The following is a 20,771-nucleotide window of genomic DNA, read 5'->3' on the forward strand; positions in this document are numbered from 1 at the left end:
CTTAGGCGCTCTATAACTAGTGAGGCCTACATATACTCCCATGATTAGTCAAAGTCTTTGCTCTAAAGAGAGATCCGTTGTTTTGTCTAAAGCAAGATGACAAATATGTGTTAAGAGATGGAGTTCCCATCTAAGTACAAAAAGACGCATCAATGTACTAACACAATACAAAAGACTTGACATCTCATTCGCTATGAAAAGTTGTAAAGCTAAGTGTAGCTATGCGCCCACGCAACGCCAATGTAATGGCAGTAACTCCTTTTTCAATACTTAATGGTATGAAAGGTTGAGGCTTATTCTATCCCTACATAAGAAAGACACATCAAAAGCGAAATCAGAATCTGCCAAGTTTTGTAGGTCAACTTCCGCGTGACCTATAGGAAATCTCACTCACTGGAAAATGGTGAAATTGGTACCCATTGGAAAGGTCTATGTGTCTACTTTCCAGGAACACCAACCATTTGATCATACCTATCATATTGAGTGAGTTATGGCCGTTTTCGTAAAGTAGGACGAATCCGTCCTAGAATCTGATTTTAGCAAAACAGTCAACTTCGACGGAATGTTGTGAATAGGTCCTGAGGAACCAGAACGTGTGTAATATACGGTTGGAAAGCTAAATGAGTCTAGTTTCCAAAACCGTTTACGGTTCGTTCATATGTATTTCCTAGAGAAAGTTACGACTGTTCTAGTAATTGAAGGTCATGCTGCGCGGAAATCTGATTTCCTGCACGAACTTATGTTTTGAGTTCACAAGCAACCTTCTCCTCAAGATCTAAGTGTAAAAGATCATTTGAGGACAATACGGCATGATTTAGTTAATCATTGCCCAATACCACATTTGAAGACATGTTAAAAAGCATTGACATGCTAAGTTGTTGAAACTTCCGTGATTAGTAAGAATCAGGAAGAGCCCTATGATTGATGTAAAGATCAGGAGGAGGTGCGAACTTCAGGGGGAGTCTAGCACATACATACATGTCACTATCAAATGTGAAGGGTGCGTTGTACTCTTTTTCTCCTACGATCAATGTTCAGTTTTTCTCCCACAGGGTTTTTGTGACTTGACGAGGTTTTTGACGAGGCAACAAATCAGCACTATCGGCATATCAGCGCGCGGCACAAGGGGGAGTGTTCTAGGATCTCTATGTGTGCCTTGGCCTTATGCCAATAGGATATGTAGTTAGACTAGATCTATGTATTCATATCCTTACCATATTGGTATTGTGTAATTCCCTATATAAAGGGCTCCTATCAATGAATAAGATGACTCTCTTGCTATCTCTTTGTCTCTACACTTTATTCTTCATCATTTACCACTTATTTATTTTACCACTGATTTTTCTGACAGCAATATCAAACTAGCCTTGTGAACTTCTCATGACGATGAATATTCAAGCCCCCATTTGGGCGGATCCGCTGATGGCTTCACTCCTGGTGAAAATGGGATACCTAACGCAGGTAGCCATGAATTCCCATCAATAAACTTGGCCACTGTAAATTTATCAGCATCAGCTGCGGTCATCTGATGAAACCCCGGCCACTTGACTCGACCTCCATCCGCCGCACCTGGGCCGGAATTTTGGAACTCACCGAAATATAGTTTGTCTACAGGATCACTCTGCCACTGAAGCCAACCCTCCGGCCTTACAACATTGCTTATAGTTGAATGCATGAACACTGTTCGTGCAAAAGTGCCCCAGTTTCGACCGAGGTACGCGCCTGCATGAGTACTTGAGTTTGTAGGGGGCTGGGGGTCACCATTGATGGCGCAATCGTGGAACGAAAAGCCTGATGCTTCTGTTGAGGAGTTACGGCCGTGTGCGGAGATAACGCTAGTGCCACCAATCTTGTTTTTCCTGATGTAAATGTTGCATTTTTGGAAGACAGCAGTGCCATAGCCAAAGATGAAGTCGACGGTGCAGATGATTTCGCATTCTCGGAAGAACTGGCGGCCAGCATGCACAAGCAATGTGTCCTGGTTTCCTGTTATCTTGCACCGGTGGAAGGCAGCGTGGTCGCCGGCGGATAGAACCGCCACTGCCTGCATATTTTTCTGACCTGCTGTGTTCTCAAACCCTATGTCAATTGCAACGAATCCTTGAGCACTAACAGCTGTTAGAGAAGAGAAATGGTGAGGTTATTATGACTAAATGCTCGTGCAATTATATTTACAATTGGAGTTTGAGCAAAGAATTAGAAATTTGATTAGTATCTTACCAAATGTGGCTGAATCAAATGTTTGCTGACCGCCGCCTACGCTTTTACTCCCGGAAATGATAGTGGCTTCTTTACCCTCTCCCATCAAGACTATATTCGTTTTTGTTTGGTCGATGTTCACATATTCCTTGTAAACCCCTTTCTTGACAAGTATCACATAGTGGTTATTTGAGTGACTCGGTGCAGCTTTGATCGCATCCATTATCAGCTTGAAATTTCCCTTCCCATCTTGTGAAACAGTGACGTTTGGTGTTTTCGGAATCTTTACGTCGTCAGGTCCAGTCGAACCAATTAGTATAGGAGCACCAGAGGCCTTGCAAAAATCAGGAGTACCCTGTGGCACTTGCAATGTATCAAGGATCTGATAGATAGATGTAGTAACTTGTTCGAGGCTCCTTCTGGTACTATCGAGCACTTCCTTACATGTTTCTTGGCTTACAAGACTAGCATTCAACAACGTCGACCTCGCATGTGGGTTAATGAATAGAGGAGAAAAATAAATGAACAAAAGAATGGAATGATAGAAGAACTTCATCTTCTCCGATGTGTTGTACTGAAATGTAAATGATGATCGAGAATTGAAACGTTGCAGAGCAAGTTCAACACTTCAATGGTCTCATTCCTTCGTATGCATATATATAGTGTCGATCTGTGTGTATTGAGGTAAGATAGTTTGTGCCTAATGTGGATGTGGTAGTTTCTTTCAAAGCAAATTCTATCGTGCAAGCAGTCGATGAAAACTCAAATAAGATACTGGTACCATTCATTTGATTAGTGTGGAGTGATTCAAGAGAAAAGAAGCACGTAATTTCTTCTTAATTCAATTTCATTAAGCTTTGTGTAGGTTTGTGTGGTTCATTGTTGATTTCTTAACTGCAGTGACTTGTGTTCTTGTGGTTTTGGGTTATTTGCTACTACGGCTGATGCGTTGAAGCAATGAGTGATTAGAAAGATTTAGGCAACAATGCATAACTGTGATCATTTGGCTATATTGCTGGTCATGGACTATGGAGCCATGGTCAAACCTTGTGGGTGTCCATTCCTGTGTGTTTGGCATTTGTTAGGCTTGCTTGACGCTCTATTTCTCTATTTCTAGGGGATACGTCGAAGTTCGGGCTTCTAATTTCCGTCTTCTAGGTTTCTCGTAGTTTATTTTTTTGGTATTATGTTTCTGTGACAAAATAAAAGAATTTTGTAATTATCGACAAACATATAGTGCAGATTTCTTACTACGTTGTCGCACACAATCATATATGGTGTGATCCTCTGTTTCATCCTACTATTAGGAAGTTACGACCATTTAACTAAGTAAGAACTCACAACTCAACTATGAGCCTAGGAAGGCCGAGGCATGTAAGGTGCCCAAATCAGGACAACGCTCACATCTCTTTATTAAAAGCAGTAATAAAATAGAGTAATGTAAATCTAAAAGCATTAGTATCTTCATTGGGCTAAAGACAGCATAAAATTTAAAAATGTTGTCCAACTAGGACCCAATGTCTTGGCCCATATCCACCACTCGGCCCACAAACCATGCGGATCCCTCAAGCCTAACTGCTACCAAGCCCATCGGCTCCAATAGTCCAATCTTGTGTTTTCGTTCCACAACCACCACCACCATGGTGGCAACAGACAACCACCAATGTTATAATCTTTGAAGCCCAAAAAGACAAAGGACAACTTTTGAATCGGGTCGCACCCAATCGATATCCACCGTCTTTTTCACTGCGATTCGCGCATAAAGAAATATACAGACGCTAAAGTCATAATTGTTCCTTGTTTCTTATACCTCTAAATAATAAAAACCAATTGTTTTTTCTTTTCTTCTTTCTGGTCGTATTAATAGAAACACCAATAAATTTGTTTTTGATGACTATAGGGAAACAACAAACAAGAAAAACACCAAATGACTTGTTGAAAAGAAGAAACATAATACTCTTAACTTCCAACAAAAGGAAAAATATATGTTGATGTTTACTTGACTTTGAACAAAAGCCACCAGCAAGCTTTCAAAGAAAGATTTATGATTTAGCTCTTTGTTTTTCTTTAACATAGATGGTACATTACAAACAATTTAGATTATCAAAATAATTCTAGTTATTCTACATAAAAAGTCACTAAATAGATGTATGTCCTCATTCCGTCTAAATTACTTGTTGATGAGACATAAGAAAATGATAGTGACTTACGTGCTACCACTCCGAGCTAGAACTTTATATGTATAAACTCTCTAGAATGTGCATTTTAAAAACGAATGATAAAACGATCCAGCTCACAATCGCTCAACTTAACCGCAACTTAACCACGTTAAAATGTACACCAACCCGTGTAGTGCAGCATTTCCAACAGAAATAATTTCAATTCCACTGGTAACAAGAATTGATCGAGACATAGTTTATAAGAATGAGGAGGACGACGATGACACCTCACTGAACCCGAATGAAGATTCACTGATTCAGATATGATATTCATATGGGGACTATTCAAATCCACTCTCACAATTCTTTTCCCAAAAATTTTGCTCACTTAAGGACAAACCCGCGACGACTAAGACAAAGAGACAAACATTTTAACTCTCTCTCTCTCTCTCTCTCTCTCACTCAAGACTTGTATGACTCTCTCTCTTTCTCTTCCTCCCAGAAATCTAGACAACCCCCATTTTTTTCCTATTATATATAACAAATATAATTTCAAATTTCACCGAAACCCAAATCGCAATTCCCAATTCGGACCACTCCAAAAACCCTAGAACCATCGATTCTTGGAGGAGATCGAACAAGAGGAAGAAGATGGGTGACAGGCCGGAGGACGATGATCGGAGCCAGAGCAGCGACTTCACGTCGGAGGACGAAGGCACCGAGGACTACCGCCGCGGCGGCTACCACGCTGTTCGAATCGGCGACACCTTCAAGCTTGGACGGTATGTCGTTCAGACCAAGCTTGGTTGGGGCCACTTCTCCACCGTCTGGCTCGCCTGGGATACCCACAGCACTGTATGTACTTTCTCTCTCTCTCTCTCTGTACTCTCTCTCACTTTCTTTCATTTTACGACGTTTTGATCTGGTGGTTCATGAACTGGTGCTTTGACTGTGTTAGGAGGTTAGGGAATTAGAAATGTAGGAAGAGGAAATAGAGTGGAACTTTTAGACTAATTTGGTTGGTGACATGTAAGATGATATTGGATTTGCTTATTTTTGGAATGTTTGCTTTCGACTTTGTAAGTGAGTCAATGGAGGATTGGTGGAAATTTTAGTTTAATTTGAAGGTCAAGAATTGAAGCAATCACTATAAGAGTTAATGCAGAAGTGAAACTAACATGATACTTTTCGTTTGCTTAGTATTGTTTGGTTATTGACTTTCTGAGCAACTTATATTTGAGGGTTGGTAAATAGTTTGTTTATGTTTATTTTCATTTGGGTGTCAATGACAGCGGTATGTTGCTCTGAAAGTGCAAAAGAGTGCTGACCACTACACTGAGGCGGCTATGGACGAGATTACCATATTGAAACAGATTGCAGAGGGAGACCCAGATGATAAGAAATGTGTGGTTAAGCTTCTGGACCATTTTAAGCATTCGGGTCCAAATGGGCAACATGTTTGCATGGTTTTTGAGTACTTGGGGGATAATTTGTTAACACTTATTAAGTACAGCGACTACCGCGGAGTGCCGTTGCATATGGTTAAGCAGATTTGTTATCATATTTTGGTTGGGTTGGATTACTTGCACAGACAGCTCTCTATTATACACACAGATTTGAAGCCAGAGAATATCTTGTTGTTGTCAATGATAGACCCATCCAAGGATCCGACTAAGTCTAGTGCACCTCTCATTCTTCCGAATAACAAGGACAAGGATGCATTTGACACAGGGGTTTCACAGCCATTGAATGGGGATATGTCTAGGAACCAGAAGAAAAAGATTAGAAGAAAGGCTAAGCGTGCGGCTCAAGAATGTGCAGACAGAGAGGAAGCTGATGTTGACCAAGAAACACCAGGGGAGGCGGAATCATCTCCTAATACAAAATTGAATGTGCATTCTGCTGAAGACCAGACTACTAGTTCTGTTAATATGAATAGATTGTCAGATGCTGATGGACCAAAGGGTGCTGGTGCAGAAAATCAGGGTGGTAAGAGAAGAGGGAATCGTAGCATAAGGAAAATGTTGTTGGCATCAATGGACTTGAAATGCAAATTAGTTGACTTTGGGAATGCATGTTGGACGTACAAACAGTTCACAAATGATATTCAAACAAGACAGTATCGGTGTCCTGAGGTGATCTTGGGCTCAAAATATTCTACTTCAGCTGATCTTTGGTCCTTTGCTTGCATTTGTTTTGAGCTTGCAACTGGTGATGTTCTCTTTGATCCTCACAGTGGTGACAACTTTGACAGGGATGAGGTATGGACATATCTAGAACATAATTATAGTCTGTGTTACTTTCTTTCTTTTCGGCCGATATCTTTGTTGCCTTCCTTATTACATGTAATATAGTTATTCCTCCCTATAGCCACAATAACACAGACCCACACACACAGTCTTTGCGTTTTAAAGATATATGATGTCAAGTCCATTGAGACATACAAGTAGAAAATCTTCATGTTTGCAAACTAGAAGTCAGTCTCACTTTGCTGCCACCGTCCACAGGTTCCCTTTTCATAGAACACGTCTATCATATTGTAGACAGAGAATAATGCATTTAACATTACAGTTGATAGGAGACTGCTGATGCAGTTATTTCACATGTAATAACTAATACTGTTAGGAGCAGGCAGGTATAAGCAATATTCTTGGTGATCAACTAAATTGAGATAACATCTTGACAAGAACACAAATATGTTTAGTACAATAGTAAATAACTCTGAGAAAGTCTGCATTGCATTAATGTTGTGCCTGACAAAAAGAGATGCTACTGTTGCAAAGTGAATTTGCAACTCATGCTACTATAAAATAATAATAAGTGAAGTTGCTAGTGTCTGTTAACAGAAAACAGATGAACTTGCCACCTAAACAGTGGCTGCCCTCTGTCAACACTGGTGGATCTTACCTGGCTTGAGTATTCCCTACCTCCCACAACATGCTTTGGCATCTTTTCAGGAGGGCTAAGATCAAATAAAGAATTCGGCATCTTTATTTAGGCTTTTGTTCACACAAATTATACACCATAGCTATTATATTCTCTTAATGATGTATTAGATAAATGTATCTTTTGGTCAAAGAAAATGTTAAGAGTTTATATGGTTACCAAGATCTTTGTTCCTTTTTGCTAGTTAGTTTGTTATGATGATTTCAAATAAAGTACTTTGTGCACTCTTTATAATTATTTTCAGTTGTAAAAATGTGATTTGGATTGAATCTGAAGTTTTCATTGATGTTGTCATGATTCTCTTAATATTATGATTATTTGCAAATGCTTAAGCTTATCAAATAGGTAGAGATAGAGAGAAAACTTTTACACTTGTCACATTCACACTGCCACTTTTACCATAGTTGCCAGCATGATTACATGAAAGAGCTGTTTTATTCATCTTTGAACACATAACTTGCTCTTGAGTTCAAAGGTTGGCTGCATAAGGTTCCTTAATATGATGGAATTTTGGTTCTTTTCTATTGGGCTTGTACTCGCAATGTTTTTCAACCTATGGAAATTCTATTCGTAGGAAGTGTTTCATTTGCATCTATGAGCTCAGTAAGGGAGCTGACCATTGTAATCCTTAAATCTCTGGCAAATTCAGTTAATAGTTATACAGTCTATCTTTGCTTGTTGATGGAGTCCTAGAGCATATTAGTAAATATTTTTGAGTATCTTGGGTCAACTAGAGTATTTGCGTTGAGTTTATACAACTTGAATGTCAAAATACATTACTACAATATTTCATTAACTTTTTGGGTTCCATTGAAAGTACGGGTGCATTCTACTTTTCAAGCCGAAGAGTGCATGAATCCACTATGAGATACTGTAGTACTTCTTCAGATCCTCACGTCTATTGTTAATCATTACAATAGCTTTGTCATTGTTTGATCAAGTCCTTAATCATGAAATATTTATCTTGGTTAACCAAGGGGATTAAGTGTGTTATTTCTATAAATTTTCAGTTTACTTCTCTCTCCGGTATCCTGAAAAGAATGAAAGGCATTGTAATTTCTTACTTTAATCCTTTTCAGGACCATTTGGCATTGATGATGGAGCTTCTTGGAATGATGCCACGGAAGGTGAGAAATTTATATACACCAGCATTAAAGTTCATCACTGAATTTCCCGGTATTACCTGAGATTGATGTTTAAATTGGTTGATGCATCATATATGTCACCTCCCTGTTCTATATAATTAAAAAGTCGTTATGTACCATTCATTCTTCCAAGATGATCATTATACTCTAATGATTTCAACGTATACTAGGAGCTTATGATCTCATTCCTGTAGAATCAGTATTGAGCCCCCTCTACTAGATAGAAAATTTTTAAGTGTCATATGAACTTAACCTATACCTATTCCTCAGATTGCTTTAGGTGGTCGATATTCAAGAGATTACTTCAATAGATATGGGGACTTGAGGCACATTCGTCGCCTGCGTTTTTGGCCCTTGAATAAGGTTCTATTGGAGAAGTATGAGTTCGGCGAGCAAGATGCTAGTGAATTGACAGAATTCCTGGTTCCCATCCTTGACTTTGTTCCAGAAAAGAGGCCTACTGCTGCTCAGTGCCTTCTTCATCCATGGATCAATGCAGGTCCTCGACTATTGGAACCATCTATAGCTTCTGAAAAAGGACAACGTAGGGACAGTGGCACTGCCGAAGAAGACAAGAAGGAAAAAGATGATAGGGAGGCCATGGAAGCTGGAATGGGAAATATTGCCATCAACTCAGATTCTAAACCGGTCAAAGATCTTCCGACTAGTAGTAAACCTGCTAAGGCAGCTACTACTACAAGGCAGAACTCTAGCAAGGCATGACATCTGTTGGCTTGGGTAGGAAATTTATATTGGATGGGACTCATGGGAGTTGAGGTGGATAGAATAGCTGGTATTGAGCGTGGGGAATTTTTATGCTCTGATTAAGAACTTCCTTTCCAAACGCAATAGTCAAACACTGTACACTTGGCTTGCAACTGGTCAAATGAAAACTTTTGCTATGACCCTTCATTTTAATCTGATTCATGTACTGAATGCCATGTCTTTCGTTTATTGATAATTTCATTTTCCTGCTCGAAATATGCTCACTTTCTGACTGAAAATTCCTTTTCTTCTGGCAAGATGCAAAACTGGAGGTTTGCCAAGAACCTGTTATGTTCTGTTGCAGATTGGAACCATCTCCTTTGCAACAGAGCAAATGGTCAATGCAAAAAGGGGAGATTCTGAGCCTCATCCTTAGTGTACAGGGTAAGACTACAATTACGATCTCTCTAGTCTCTATCTTCATTCGAAAATATTACATGTAGTTGCTCTGAAACACTGAACTACGAAGCTGCTATATCTTAGAACTTAAGACTGGATCATAACTCTTTATAAGGGTGTGTCGGTGTGAGACTCGTATGCTAAAATTAAAAAGATAAGAGTGAGGATTGTAATTCTAAGAGTATGAATTTCCTTTCCATTTCATTACACTTTTTCATATGATAAGCCACATGAAATTGGAGACAAGATAATCCAAAACGGTGGCGGTGCTGGATTGTAGTCAAAGTGTCAAATACAGAATGATGTTTTGTTTCTTCATCTTGCGGTGCAATACATTCCTTACCTCCAATCATGTGAGGCAGAAACAAAACCTCTGAAATGGTGAACAAGGAAACAAACACTCAAATCTTGGCCACAAGCGCTCCCATGATGATCCACCAAAGCAAAACTCATCCACATACTACAGAGGACATGTTCTATTTCACTTCCAACAAGTGGTCACAGATTCAATTTATGTGGACTAGCCAAAATGCCAATCACTTTCATTGGCTTATTCCCAGCAATGCTACAAATCAAATGCTTATCGTTATGGTCTTCTCATTATCTAAAGATATTTAGTGGAATTTTTACTCACAGGGTTGAGTTGTTAAACACTAGTGACTTGTTTGGTCCCCTGTCAAAACTGGAAAACCATCAAGGCAGGGCATATGAATCATGAGATCTGTCACTAAATAATGAGATGATGAATACAATGAATGATGAGATTACAAAAGGCAGGATGATAATGGTGTTAGCCAGCAGCTAACAGCAACACAACCTACGCAGAAGCACACTTATTTTAAGTGCTAGCTACTAGCTAGAAGCTAACAAGCAAATCTTAACCTTTCCAGATAGAGAGCAAAACACCAAGTTGGTTCATGAGTTGGCGGTAGCTAACAAGCAACCAAACCTAGCTCACAGTTTTTTTATTGCTTCATGATGATATCAATGGAGTTGGACAACTATGTGTTGGCCAACAATTCCTGATGATCTTTACACAATGAATAACTTGCCATCCCAATTCTACCATTTGTTCTGCAATGCTATCAGCGATCACTGACTGCTACAGAAGTCCAAGAATCCCATGAACTCGCCATCTTTTATCATTTGGAGGCTCGACTTGATTCCTGTGACACCTGAAAGAGAAGTCGACAGAAACCAGAATTTAAGACATGATAAAAATTTGGTACGAAGTAATAAAACATGATTTTAGGTCCGAAAATTGTGTTTTACCCATTGTGATGGCACTAGCAAAGATAACAGCTGAGAGGACAAATACTATGATTGATGCTCTCTTGAGAAATGTAACTATTTTCCTTACAAGAAACTGTCCCCAAAAGCCAGCCAAGATAGAAACACTTGTGAGGTACAATGCTGCAAAAGATACAGAAGTAAAACATGAGCCGTGATCTCAAAATACTTGTAAAACATAGACTGCTAAATGAAAAAAGAAAAGAAAAGGGAAAGCTACCATATGGAATAGGAAACCTCTTAAGGAGGTAGAACTCCACAACCGATAAGGATGCTGAGAACATCATCACAAATGTAGCTGTCGCACTAGCAACCTGTTCATTAAAACAGCAGATTGTTAACAACAACTTTGTTCCGTGAAAGGTATGTAAATAAGTAAATTAGCTTTGTAAGCATTTGAAGTACCTGTGGGATAACACCTATTTCTAATAGGAGAGGGCCAAGAATGAATCCTCCACCAGATCCAAGCAGACCCCCAACAGTGCCTCCCAAGATACCGCAGAGTGCACAAAATGCTATGTTCATTGGAGTCCATGCAATTGATGCCTCACATATTGATTCTGAATTGCCTGTGCTCAGTCTCTTCTTGTAATCTTTGTACAACTTGATTGCTTCATATCCAAAAACCACAAATGTTATAGGAAACTGCAAAAATCAAAACAAGATTGGTGTGTAAGATTGTCCCCAAATCCCCACATGCAGCATAATAGAGTCAAGAAACAAGTTGTCCCAAACAAAACTGTACTACCTACCTGTAAGCAGAAGAGGACCCAATACAAGATACTGCAAGTAGTTGTATCATTCTGCACTTGATTCAGAAAGTATTAGAAAAAAATGCAAGCGGCTAGGGAAATAGAGACAGGGGTACGCATTAGAGAGAGAACTTGCCTTGAAGATTTGAAGAAGTAGAAAAGCAACCCAAAGAGTAACTAAGACCATCACCCTTTTCCATCTGAGGTTGAAACATAGTATTTGCTGAAAAGAAGAAGCAAATTTACTCCCCATACAGTGAGAACTGTTTAGAAAAACATAACTATACACCAGTACTATTTGCTCACCATCATTGACTTCTCTTCACTGTTATTTAATTGTTGATAGTCTGCATCAATTAGAACTGCACAAAAATAACAAAGATTCCCAATTTTAGGCACAGTGAACAACACATACAAACACAACAAAGTAAAATGGATGTACAAGTATCATACGTTCGCCACGAGAGTCAACTCGAGCTTCTTGTTGCCTTGCAAATTCCTTCTGCATATTTCAAAGTTTTGTCAAGAATGACTGATGAATGAGTATACATTTTGATGGAAAGATTATCACTTCAAATTTTAATTAATGTCTGACCTTCAGGATAGTCTCTTCCTTCCACATCTCAACCCCTTTGTAAGCAGACCTTGATGAAGTACCTGGAACAATTAAAAAAGAGCAAGAACTAAGAAGTTGACTAGAATTTCAGTGAAGTAAGGAAAGGTAGCTGAGAAAGTTGATTCTTTATGCACATACCCAAGAAGAGAATAATGATGAGAACAGTGATGAGCCAGAAGGGGAAGACCACACTGAGAGACACACCAATTGTGATCCCAAGCATGAGCACGGGTTGAAAGAGAAGTGCCAGATCATAATCTAATATGGGAACTTCCTTTGTTGGATGGGGCACCCTCAAGTTGTACCACACTGATGATGCAGAAGCCCCCATTATCATACCTGCATCCAAGAAATCCCAACCAACTCATTCAGAAATTGCTGTGAACACAAAACGATACCAAAAAAAGAAAAAGAAAGAGGAAGATAAGAGTTTGAATTACATTTAGAAATAGCAGCAGCCGACTTGGTATCAAAACCAACAATCAAAGTAAGCATAGGGACAAATATGCCACCCCCTCCTACCCCTCCCACAGTTCCACACGCCGATCCCAGAAAACCGATCACTGTGGCCAGCACAAGTCTCCAGTTAAATGCCAAATCCTGCGCTCAAAATAAAATATGAACATGCCATATTAGTCCAACATGCAAATATCGATAATGGTTTGGATTGACAGTTTAAGAACATAGCATACCGGCCAAACTTTATCCGAGGCTTCCAAGTGCAAGAGATTCGAATTGAGAGAAGAAAGGCGGGGCTGGTAAGATATGTCATCATTCTGGTGTGTGAAGAACAGCACAGACAGAATAGCAACCGAGAAAGTAGAAAAGAGATAGAGAACGAAGGCTTTCGTGGCCATGGAACAAGTTGAGATGGAGGTTGGTTTTCTCTATGTAACTGAGAACGCCAAACAGGTGAGGTCTGAAACTGAACCTCACAACTGTAACTGCAAAAACGAAAAGCACTGCCCGCTATTCAAGAAGAACAAGATACGTTATTTTTTGGTGTTTGAAAGAGGGAGAATGAGAGATTGAGAGAACCACCAATGCCGCCATGGACTGAAATAGCAATAAACGAAAATAAAATAGGGAAAATAATGACACAAAGACAGAATTGTCGTTTCATATAATCACACATGTTAGATGCAGTGTCATATGGTTCATACCAACACTGGCGTTGAAGAGGATAAAATTCATACCATATGGATACCAATATTCATGGTATCTTTTTTTTCTTGATACTATACCGATATTAATGGTATCAGTCCAATGGTATTCATAACCAATTGACATGTCCTCTCAAACATGTAGATATTTTTCGGTTATAGCAATAACAAAATATTTGTATATGCGGCTTTTTATAATCATTTATATGTGAGAGCCAATATGCATCGTTATTAATATCATCTAATCTACATAGTGTATATGTGTAGAATAGTAGATATATATATATAAAAAATTCTTGTATATATATATATATATGTTGTCGATTGAAGGTCAATAATAGTAAAATTTCTTAGAATTGTCAATCGGCTCTTTCTATTTAGGGTTTTACATATTTCCACAATGTCGAATTTAGAATTTTCACGTCTTTATTCATGAAATCTTTTAATCATCGAAAGTTAATAAAATTCTCATTAATTCATTAGAGCTTTAGTACAAAATGATGAGAAATTATTAGAAATATTATCAACTTTTTATTCAGTAGAGCTCTTTCTTGGCCATTATGAGTCTCAAACTCTCAATATATACATACCATCTTCAGTCCAAGATGTAAAGAAAACTATTTCTTAGAAATATTCTTTACATGTTAAATTTTCAAGCTATTATCATATAAAGGATCCGAAAATAGTTAACAGAAATGCAGAATCAATGTCCCAAGTTATTTCCTTAATCGATATATTATCTCAATAAACGTAATTGCTTCTACATTTCTTTCTAGTTTAAATCTAAATGTAATATGCATAGATTAGAATCTACTATAGTTGGTACAAAATAATGACTAGCTTTTTCTTCGCATAAATTATCAATCAAAGATTTTTGCTGAGTTAAATTCTTCTTTCTTTTCTCATGTTTTTAGAGAGTCTAATTTGGCTGCTCATAAGTTAGCTAAATTGGCACTTTGCAGTGCTAATTCGGTCAGTTGGGAGGGCTCCCCTCCAACTGATTTGCAGGGGCTCTTAGCCTCTTCTTGTAGTTCTTAATCTATCTCAATAAAATTCTGACGTTCTTGTTTCAAAAAAAAAAAAAAAGAGAAGATTTGATTCCTTAATCATTGGTGCTGTGTGTAATTAAATTATCACCATTCAACATTTTTACACTTGAGTACTCTTCGTTGTACTACCACCAGATTTTATGAATCTGATGTAACCTGCAGACAAGTTCGTCAAAGTTTAACTTCGCCCCCAATTTTTTTGTTTGGAACATGCTAGATTCCAACATGTATGGCCCTATGGAACAATTAGTCTCATTCTGCATTATTTTGTTCCTAAGAGGCCAAGAAAAAGCTACATGATCGATGAGAAATGTTTAATAACCAGACAGCTAGCTAGTTGATACTTTTTTCCAATAGATGTGTATATGATTGCCATTCAAACCAAAAACAGGAAAGGATAGGTATATGTATGTGAGAGTTCTTTTTATTTGGAAGTAACTAAGCCAAAATTAACTCAGAGAATTGGATTACTGAGTTAATCTTGTGCGTGATTCAAGATCAGGTAAAAGCTTGTAGCGTGAGCTGGCGTGGGAGCTGAAGGCACACCGTGGTGATGAAAATTAGATTGACCTTTTAGGGTTAGATTTCTGGGAAGAATCTGGGTTTCAAGAATAGGGATTGAAGGATGGCTGGAAAGGGGGTTTTGGCTTAAAGGTTTGAAGGCATGAAAGCTTAAGTGTTTTAGGGATTTTTCTGGGTTGGTTGCTTCATCGATTTGCAGCTCCCAGACCTCTCTTCTTATAGAGTTCAATTGGTGGGTTTTCCGATGGGTCGCGATGCCTATACCACTGTGTAAAAGGATTGTTCTTCTCAAGCACATGATCATAGCCTCAAAAGCTGGCAAAGAGAAGCCGGTCTTGAGAGATGGGAGAGATGACTCACTGCAGGAGCGGTTGTAGAAACGGAAAACCTGGAACGAGGCGGGACAAGTAGCTTGAATCCCACGATTTCGTCATTCGAGGATGAAAAAGCTGCCTTGGAATCAGTCAATGGCCTTCTTCTTCCTCGGATTGGAAATGAAAAGGACTTCTCTGCTGTGCAAAGCTGTCGTCATACTGCTGTGGGGAGGAAAATAAAGTGGTATCTGGTTCAACAATGGGAATGCAGAAAAAGGGATTGGGCATTTTCTAAAAGAAGAGAGTTTGGGCTTTTCTAAAAGAAAAGGTGTTGGGCTTTGGATTCAAAAATATTTTGGGTTTAAAAGATGAGCAGTCCAATTCTCATGTTCTTCACCGATTCGTCGTCAACTTAAGTCGTCGGGCTTGAGTTTCGGGCCCAAGACCGAAACTACTTAACAGCATTAAATCGACGGACGAGCGTTATGTGCCTCCGTAACCATCCACACCATACCCACTTCTACAAGTCCCAATGATGCATGTATGCGGCTTGGGCTCACATGAATGCATGGACATGTTCGCTTGGCGGGCTAATCAATTTAACCTAAGATTGCATGAATTTCTTAACAAATTATTGCGTGACAAAGTATTAATTGATTGCATGATTTTTCGGGTATCAACAATCTGAAATGGATGCAATTTTTTTACTGGCAAGTTAGCAAATGTGCTCTGAGTTTCTTGTAGATGGTATTATTACTGTTAGTTAATTTTTTTTTTTCTTTAACTTAATTAGCTGACTTAAATAGGAGCAAACTCATTTTCAAGTACAACCCAAATAATAAAGCAATACATAAACACAAACGGCATTATGAGAAAAAAAAAACGTACAAGTTAGACGTACTAAAAGGTGAGCCACAAAGTTGCCTTGATAAAAAAACTCAAGCAAAATAAGAATCGAGAATCTCCAAGAGATCATTGGTAATGTCATCATACGTACACACTATTAAGAAGAGAAATATGTGTAATGATCCCCTCCTTGGTAAAAATACTTACATTAACTTTGCAAAAATAAAATGTAAACGTGAAATAAAAAGCAACACAAATAAGAAAACAAGGCCCATGCCCAAATAGCTAGCCACTCAAACAACCCAAGTGTCAAACCCTATACAGGTCAAAAACCAACGCCGGTATGGATCCCTGCCTCATGAGAGAACCATGTCGGCGTTGGGCCAACAAATCTGACTAAGTCTGTTCGCCAACACCTGCCATCCAACCAAAGCGGCCAGCCCCACTCCACATACCCTTGTTGAGAGTAAATATCTACATATTATTAATGTATAATTCCTTATATTTTGTTTAGTTATTTTCTTAATATTATCAGTTTTGATTCATATTGTTATTAATTGGTTAAAACACACAAGAAGAGTAAATATAAGCTAAAAGCGCATAAATTGAAAAATCGTGGGCCAACTAGCTTGGAGATCCAATAAAGTAAGGATGAGTTTATCATGTGTAGACAAGTCTAATACTAAAAGTACGTCCAACAGTTTCCTTATTTTCTTGAACTACTTATCAATTTTGGGGAATATATAGAGTTGTTATAATTAAATTCCTCACAAAAATATAAAAATATTATTGAGTATTTTATTGTTATAATAAGGTATAAAATATTTCTTTTTTGTTATAATTAAAAATGATGTAGAATATTTAATTGTAATAATAAATGCTAAAATCTTCAAAATGGGGAAATTGTTGGAGTTAGAGCAAATTTTTTTTTATATTTTTTTTTTTTTGATTTCCCATTTTAGAAAAATTTTAAGGAAGCTGTTGGAGATGCTCTAAAGTAGACGCTCCATGGTCTAAATAGTGATGCGTGGAACCCAGAAAGCCCAATTAGAAAGGAAAAAAATCGCAGAAGTCCGAATTAGAAAAGCTGCATATGCATATCAATCAACTTTGACAGAGTATTGTGAACAACTCAAAATGAAATAGATGATGAGCTATATATTCATGGAAAGATACGGATGTCCAGTTTCCAGATATTTTTATAGTTTGCTCATATCTATTAACTACAGGAAGATATGATCCCCAGTAGTGCACGGAGGTCAATTTGAATGAGAATAAGATTTTAATTTGATCGGTATTTCTATTTCAAATTAAGGCTCGTACCACGTACACCAACTTTCCCTTGGACGACTTGTTAGGGTTTTTTAACCCTAATGACAGCTAAAAGAAGAGTTCGATCTAATTTGTGTCGATGACTCACTTATAGTATTAACCTATAAATGATGAGATTCCTTAGCGCGCCTTGGAGAACAAGTAGCAGAGGTGGCAACCCTAACTGGTTTCAAGGGATAAGCGTGCACTATATAAGGAGGAGAATAGAGACATGAAAATTGTTTCAAAAACAAAATAGAGACGTGAAAAACATCCAAGAAAAATACCAGAATCAATATCCATAAGCCTTCTCTTTTCTCTCTTAAAATTTCATTATCTCTCTTCTTTATTCAAGATCTGAATTCAAAGAATCTCCATCATCTCTATCAACTTGTATCTTTTGGACGATGTGGGACGCATAGACCTGCTAGCTTACTTGACAATCTCTTAAGCACCCGCTCAATTAGGTCACCATAATCTCAAGTTTAAATTTACTTTTACTTCATCAAAAGGTAAACACAAGCATAATTCTCTTGCGCCGTAAGAATATGCGCATAGAAGTACGTACAAAAGAAAACGAGGTGATGATACCACGGCCAGAAAATGTTAATGTCATTGATCATGTGGATAGTGGATACAGATAGGGAATGGTCAATTCAAATGTATCATAACAGGCATAAATCAAATGGTAAAATCCAAATGTGATTGGATTGTTATTTCGCCAATGGCTCAAATGGCTCAGACTGCGATGAGAGCAGCCTCATTTCTTAATGAATTGTGGTCCTCCGGATCCCGCTGCTACATTCATTCATATAATCCCATGCTTTCCTTCTGCAATTGCATGAACACCTTCTGGGATGTCGATAATGATCCCCCGGCCCCGCTGTGTTAGATATTCCAAGCTATCTAGCTCGATCTGCATGCCCTAAATCTCACTATAAGTAAGTTCAATAAAACTAATTTATTGTGGTGGTCTGGCTTCCTACATTTAACAAGCATAGCTAGGCACACCAACTCGATTTGTGAATTCTGGATGTGTCAAAAACAACTACACAAACTCATATATGGATCATTTTTGTCCCTGCAGCGGAGGTGATCGAATATTTAAGTTATGCTAATTTAAGCTAGCTAGCTAACTTTTAATTTCAACATATCGATCTCTCATTCCACACGTAAATGACGTTACCTTGAAGATACTAACAAAACCATATTCATTATTTAATTATGTTTCTGTTAGTTTAATCTACTTCTCTTCCAATAGTCAACTTAACATCACAATATTCTAGAAATTTCCATACAATTAATATTACCGAACCCTAATCATTCACCCATGGTGATGTGACGATTGAATAAATTTCAAAAGGAGAAAATTAGATCGATCAAGACTGTTGAATTAATTATGAGAAAAAGATTATAGGGAGATTATATACAGAAAGGATGAACTTAACATGCCATGATACATTATTGTTAATTTCCAAACAACTGGGAATACATGCATCTGTTGAAGAAAAAAAACAATGAAACTGTGAACGAATGACTGCTTACAGATTTAATCTGACCGAGTTTTGTTGCTAATTGTGGCAATACATGACTGGTTAAAGTCTTCGTTGATGAGAAGTCCCACTGGCAGAGACACAAATGTTTACTGAATCCTCTTTGTAACATATTATTACATATACCTGATATGCCAGCTGATTTTCAGTTCATTACTACCTAGCTAGCTATTTATTTTAGTTGCTGATGATCTAGGTAATAAATTTCAATTTGAGCCTTCAAATATGGTTCAAATAGTTTTCTAAAAGATAACTGGGGGTTCGATGTTAGCTCAGAAGGATGCAGGTAGATATAATATTCCAGAACTTGGCCTAAACTATACTTAATAATTAACCAGGACCAACTAATTAAGCTCCATGCCATATTAGCATGACAATGAGCTAGCACAGTAGATACTCGATGCTTAGAAAATAAACAAATTATGTGCATGGAGGTTCAATAGAATACTTAAACAAGTTGCCGTCTACCTCAAACAATTAACTACCGAAAAATATATGGGAAAAAGCCCTAATGCACAAAATAGAAAAAGTCAAACCCCATTTCAATGATAATCTTTTTTATTAGCCCATTTGAATACAAGGTACTTATTTTAAGCCCAAATACACAAATCTTTATTAAAATATAATAAAATTATATTTTTAAAGACTTTTTTACCCTTAGCTTTTACTTAAAGTGAAAAAGATGGAGGGAAGACTTTGCCGGAAGCACACCGGGCTCCGGCACCAGTCCCCGGCGGCCGCATTCCGGTCGCCGGACTCCGAACTCCGGCCGCCGGAATCCGGTCACCGGTGACCGGAATTTTCCGACTACCGGAAAATTGCCGACATCCGATGGCCGGAATTTTACTACCCCTAGTAAACTTCTGCTGGAGGTAGTAATCTTTTACTGGGGGTAGTAAACTTGCAAAACAGTAGCTCCAATGGCATAATTCATATTGAAAAGGAGAAAAATCAACTTAGATGCGAAAAAATGAATTTACTGGGGGTAGTAAACTTGGAAAAACAGTAGCTCCAATGCCATAATTTATATTCAAACGGAGAAAAATAAACTTAGATGCGAAAAAATGAAGTTTACTACCCCTAGTAAACTTTTACTGGGGGTAGTAAACTTGCAAAACAGTAGCTCCAATGCCATAATTCACATTGAAAATGAGAAAAATCAACTTAGATGCGAAAAAATGAAGATTACTACCTCTAGTAAACTTTTATTGGGGGTAGTAAACTTGCAAAACAGTAGCTCCAATGCCATAATTCACATTGAAAAAGAGAAAAATCAACTTAGATGTGTAGTAAACTTTTACTCGGGGTAGTAACCTTGCAAAACAGTAGCTTCAATGCCATTATACACATTAAAACAATGAAAAATCAACTTAAATGTGAAAAAATAAAGTTTACTACCCCTAGTAAATTTTACTGGGGGTAGTAAACTTGCAATACAATATTTTCCTAGTCAGTATATACATTAAAACACACACAAAAAAATCAACTTAGATGCAGACAAATAAAGTTTACTGCCCCTAGTAAACTTCTACTAGGGGTAGTAAACCTGCAATACAATATTCCCAGGTCAGTATACACTTTAAACAACAAAACCAACTTATATGACGAAAAATTAAAGTTTACTACCCCTAGTAAACATCTACTGGGGGTAGTAAACATGCAATACAATATCTCCATAGTCACTATACACATTAAAATAGAGAAAAAAAAATCAACTTATATGCTGAAAAAGTAAAGTTTAC

General features: G+C 37.9%; 3 protein-coding genes across 3 annotated transcripts; 1 reads left to right on the plus strand and 2 right to left on the minus strand.

Annotated features, from left to right (window-relative positions):
• Positions 1–1,378: 1,378 nt before the first annotated feature.
• On the minus strand, positions 1,379–2,823 carry LOC101298448 (probable pectinesterase/pectinesterase inhibitor 44-like). Its single transcript, XM_004305326.1, has 2 exons — positions 2,221–2,823; positions 1,379–2,115 (listed from the first exon to the last, which is right to left on the minus strand). The coding sequence occupies exons 1-2, from the start codon at positions 2,753–2,755 to the stop codon at positions 1,379–1,381; spliced, it is 1,272 nt and encodes a 423-aa protein (XP_004305374.1). The 5' UTR covers positions 2,756–2,823.
• A 1,972-nt stretch (positions 2,824–4,795) lies between these two features.
• On the plus strand, positions 4,796–9,429 carry LOC101313035 (SRSF protein kinase 1-like). The gene is made up of 4 exons (XM_004303002.1): positions 4,796–5,213; positions 5,651–6,619; positions 8,384–8,431; positions 8,720–9,429. Exons 1-4 carry the CDS (start codon positions 5,010–5,012, stop codon positions 9,170–9,172), a joined length of 1,674 nt encoding a protein of 557 aa, XP_004303050.1. The 5' UTR covers positions 4,796–5,009; the 3' UTR covers positions 9,173–9,429.
• An 883-nt stretch (positions 9,430–10,312) lies between these two features.
• LOC101313325 lies at positions 10,313–13,324 on the minus strand. Its single transcript, XM_004303003.1, has 12 exons — positions 12,964–13,324; positions 12,712–12,871; positions 12,410–12,610; positions 12,251–12,312; positions 12,109–12,157; positions 11,962–12,017; positions 11,792–11,878; positions 11,656–11,706; positions 11,309–11,548; positions 11,124–11,217; positions 10,886–11,026; positions 10,313–10,788 (listed from the first exon to the last, which is right to left on the minus strand). Exons 1-12 carry the CDS (start codon positions 13,126–13,128, stop codon positions 10,706–10,708), a joined length of 1,389 nt encoding a protein of 462 aa, XP_004303051.1. The 5' UTR covers positions 13,129–13,324; the 3' UTR covers positions 10,313–10,705.
• Between the last annotated feature and the right edge of the window lie 7,447 nt (positions 13,325–20,771).

Source organism: Fragaria vesca, linkage group LG6 (genome assembly GCF_000184155.1).
Source record: "Fragaria vesca subsp. vesca linkage group LG6, FraVesHawaii_1.0, whole genome shotgun sequence".
Classification (NCBI taxonomy): Eukaryota; Viridiplantae; Streptophyta; class Magnoliopsida; order Rosales; family Rosaceae; genus Fragaria; species Fragaria vesca.

Excerpts from the sequence above, each read along its gene's own strand:
- LOC101298448 (XM_004305326.1), bottom strand. The coding sequence starts at position 2,755 with ATGAAGTTCTTCTATCATTCCATTCTTTTGTTCATTTATTTTTCTCCT. Across the intron at positions 2,116-2,220 it reads ATTTGATTCAGCCACATTTG|CTGTTAGTGCTCAAGGATTC; the intron begins GTAAGATACTAA and ends CTTCTCTAACAG.
- LOC101313035 (XM_004303002.1), top strand. The coding sequence starts at position 5,010 with ATGGGTGACAGGCCGGAGGACGATGATCGGAGCCAGAGCAGCGACTTC. Across the intron at positions 5,214-5,650 it reads CCTGGGATACCCACAGCACT|CGGTATGTTGCTCTGAAAGT; the intron begins GTATGTACTTTC and ends TGTCAATGACAG. Across the intron at positions 8,432-8,719 it reads TTGGAATGATGCCACGGAAG|ATTGCTTTAGGTGGTCGATA; the intron begins GTGAGAAATTTA and ends CCTATTCCTCAG.
- LOC101313325 (XM_004303003.1), bottom strand. The coding sequence starts at position 13,128 with ATGGCCACGAAAGCCTTCGTTCTCTATCTCTTTTCTACTTTCTCGGTT. Across the intron at positions 11,879-11,961 it reads GTGAAGAGAAGTCAATGATG|CAAATACTATGTTTCAACCT; the intron begins GTGAGCAAATAG and ends TCTTCTTTTCAG. Across the intron at positions 11,027-11,123 it reads GAGGTTTCCTATTCCATATG|CATTGTACCTCACAAGTGTT; the intron begins GTAGCTTTCCCT and ends TATCTTTTGCAG.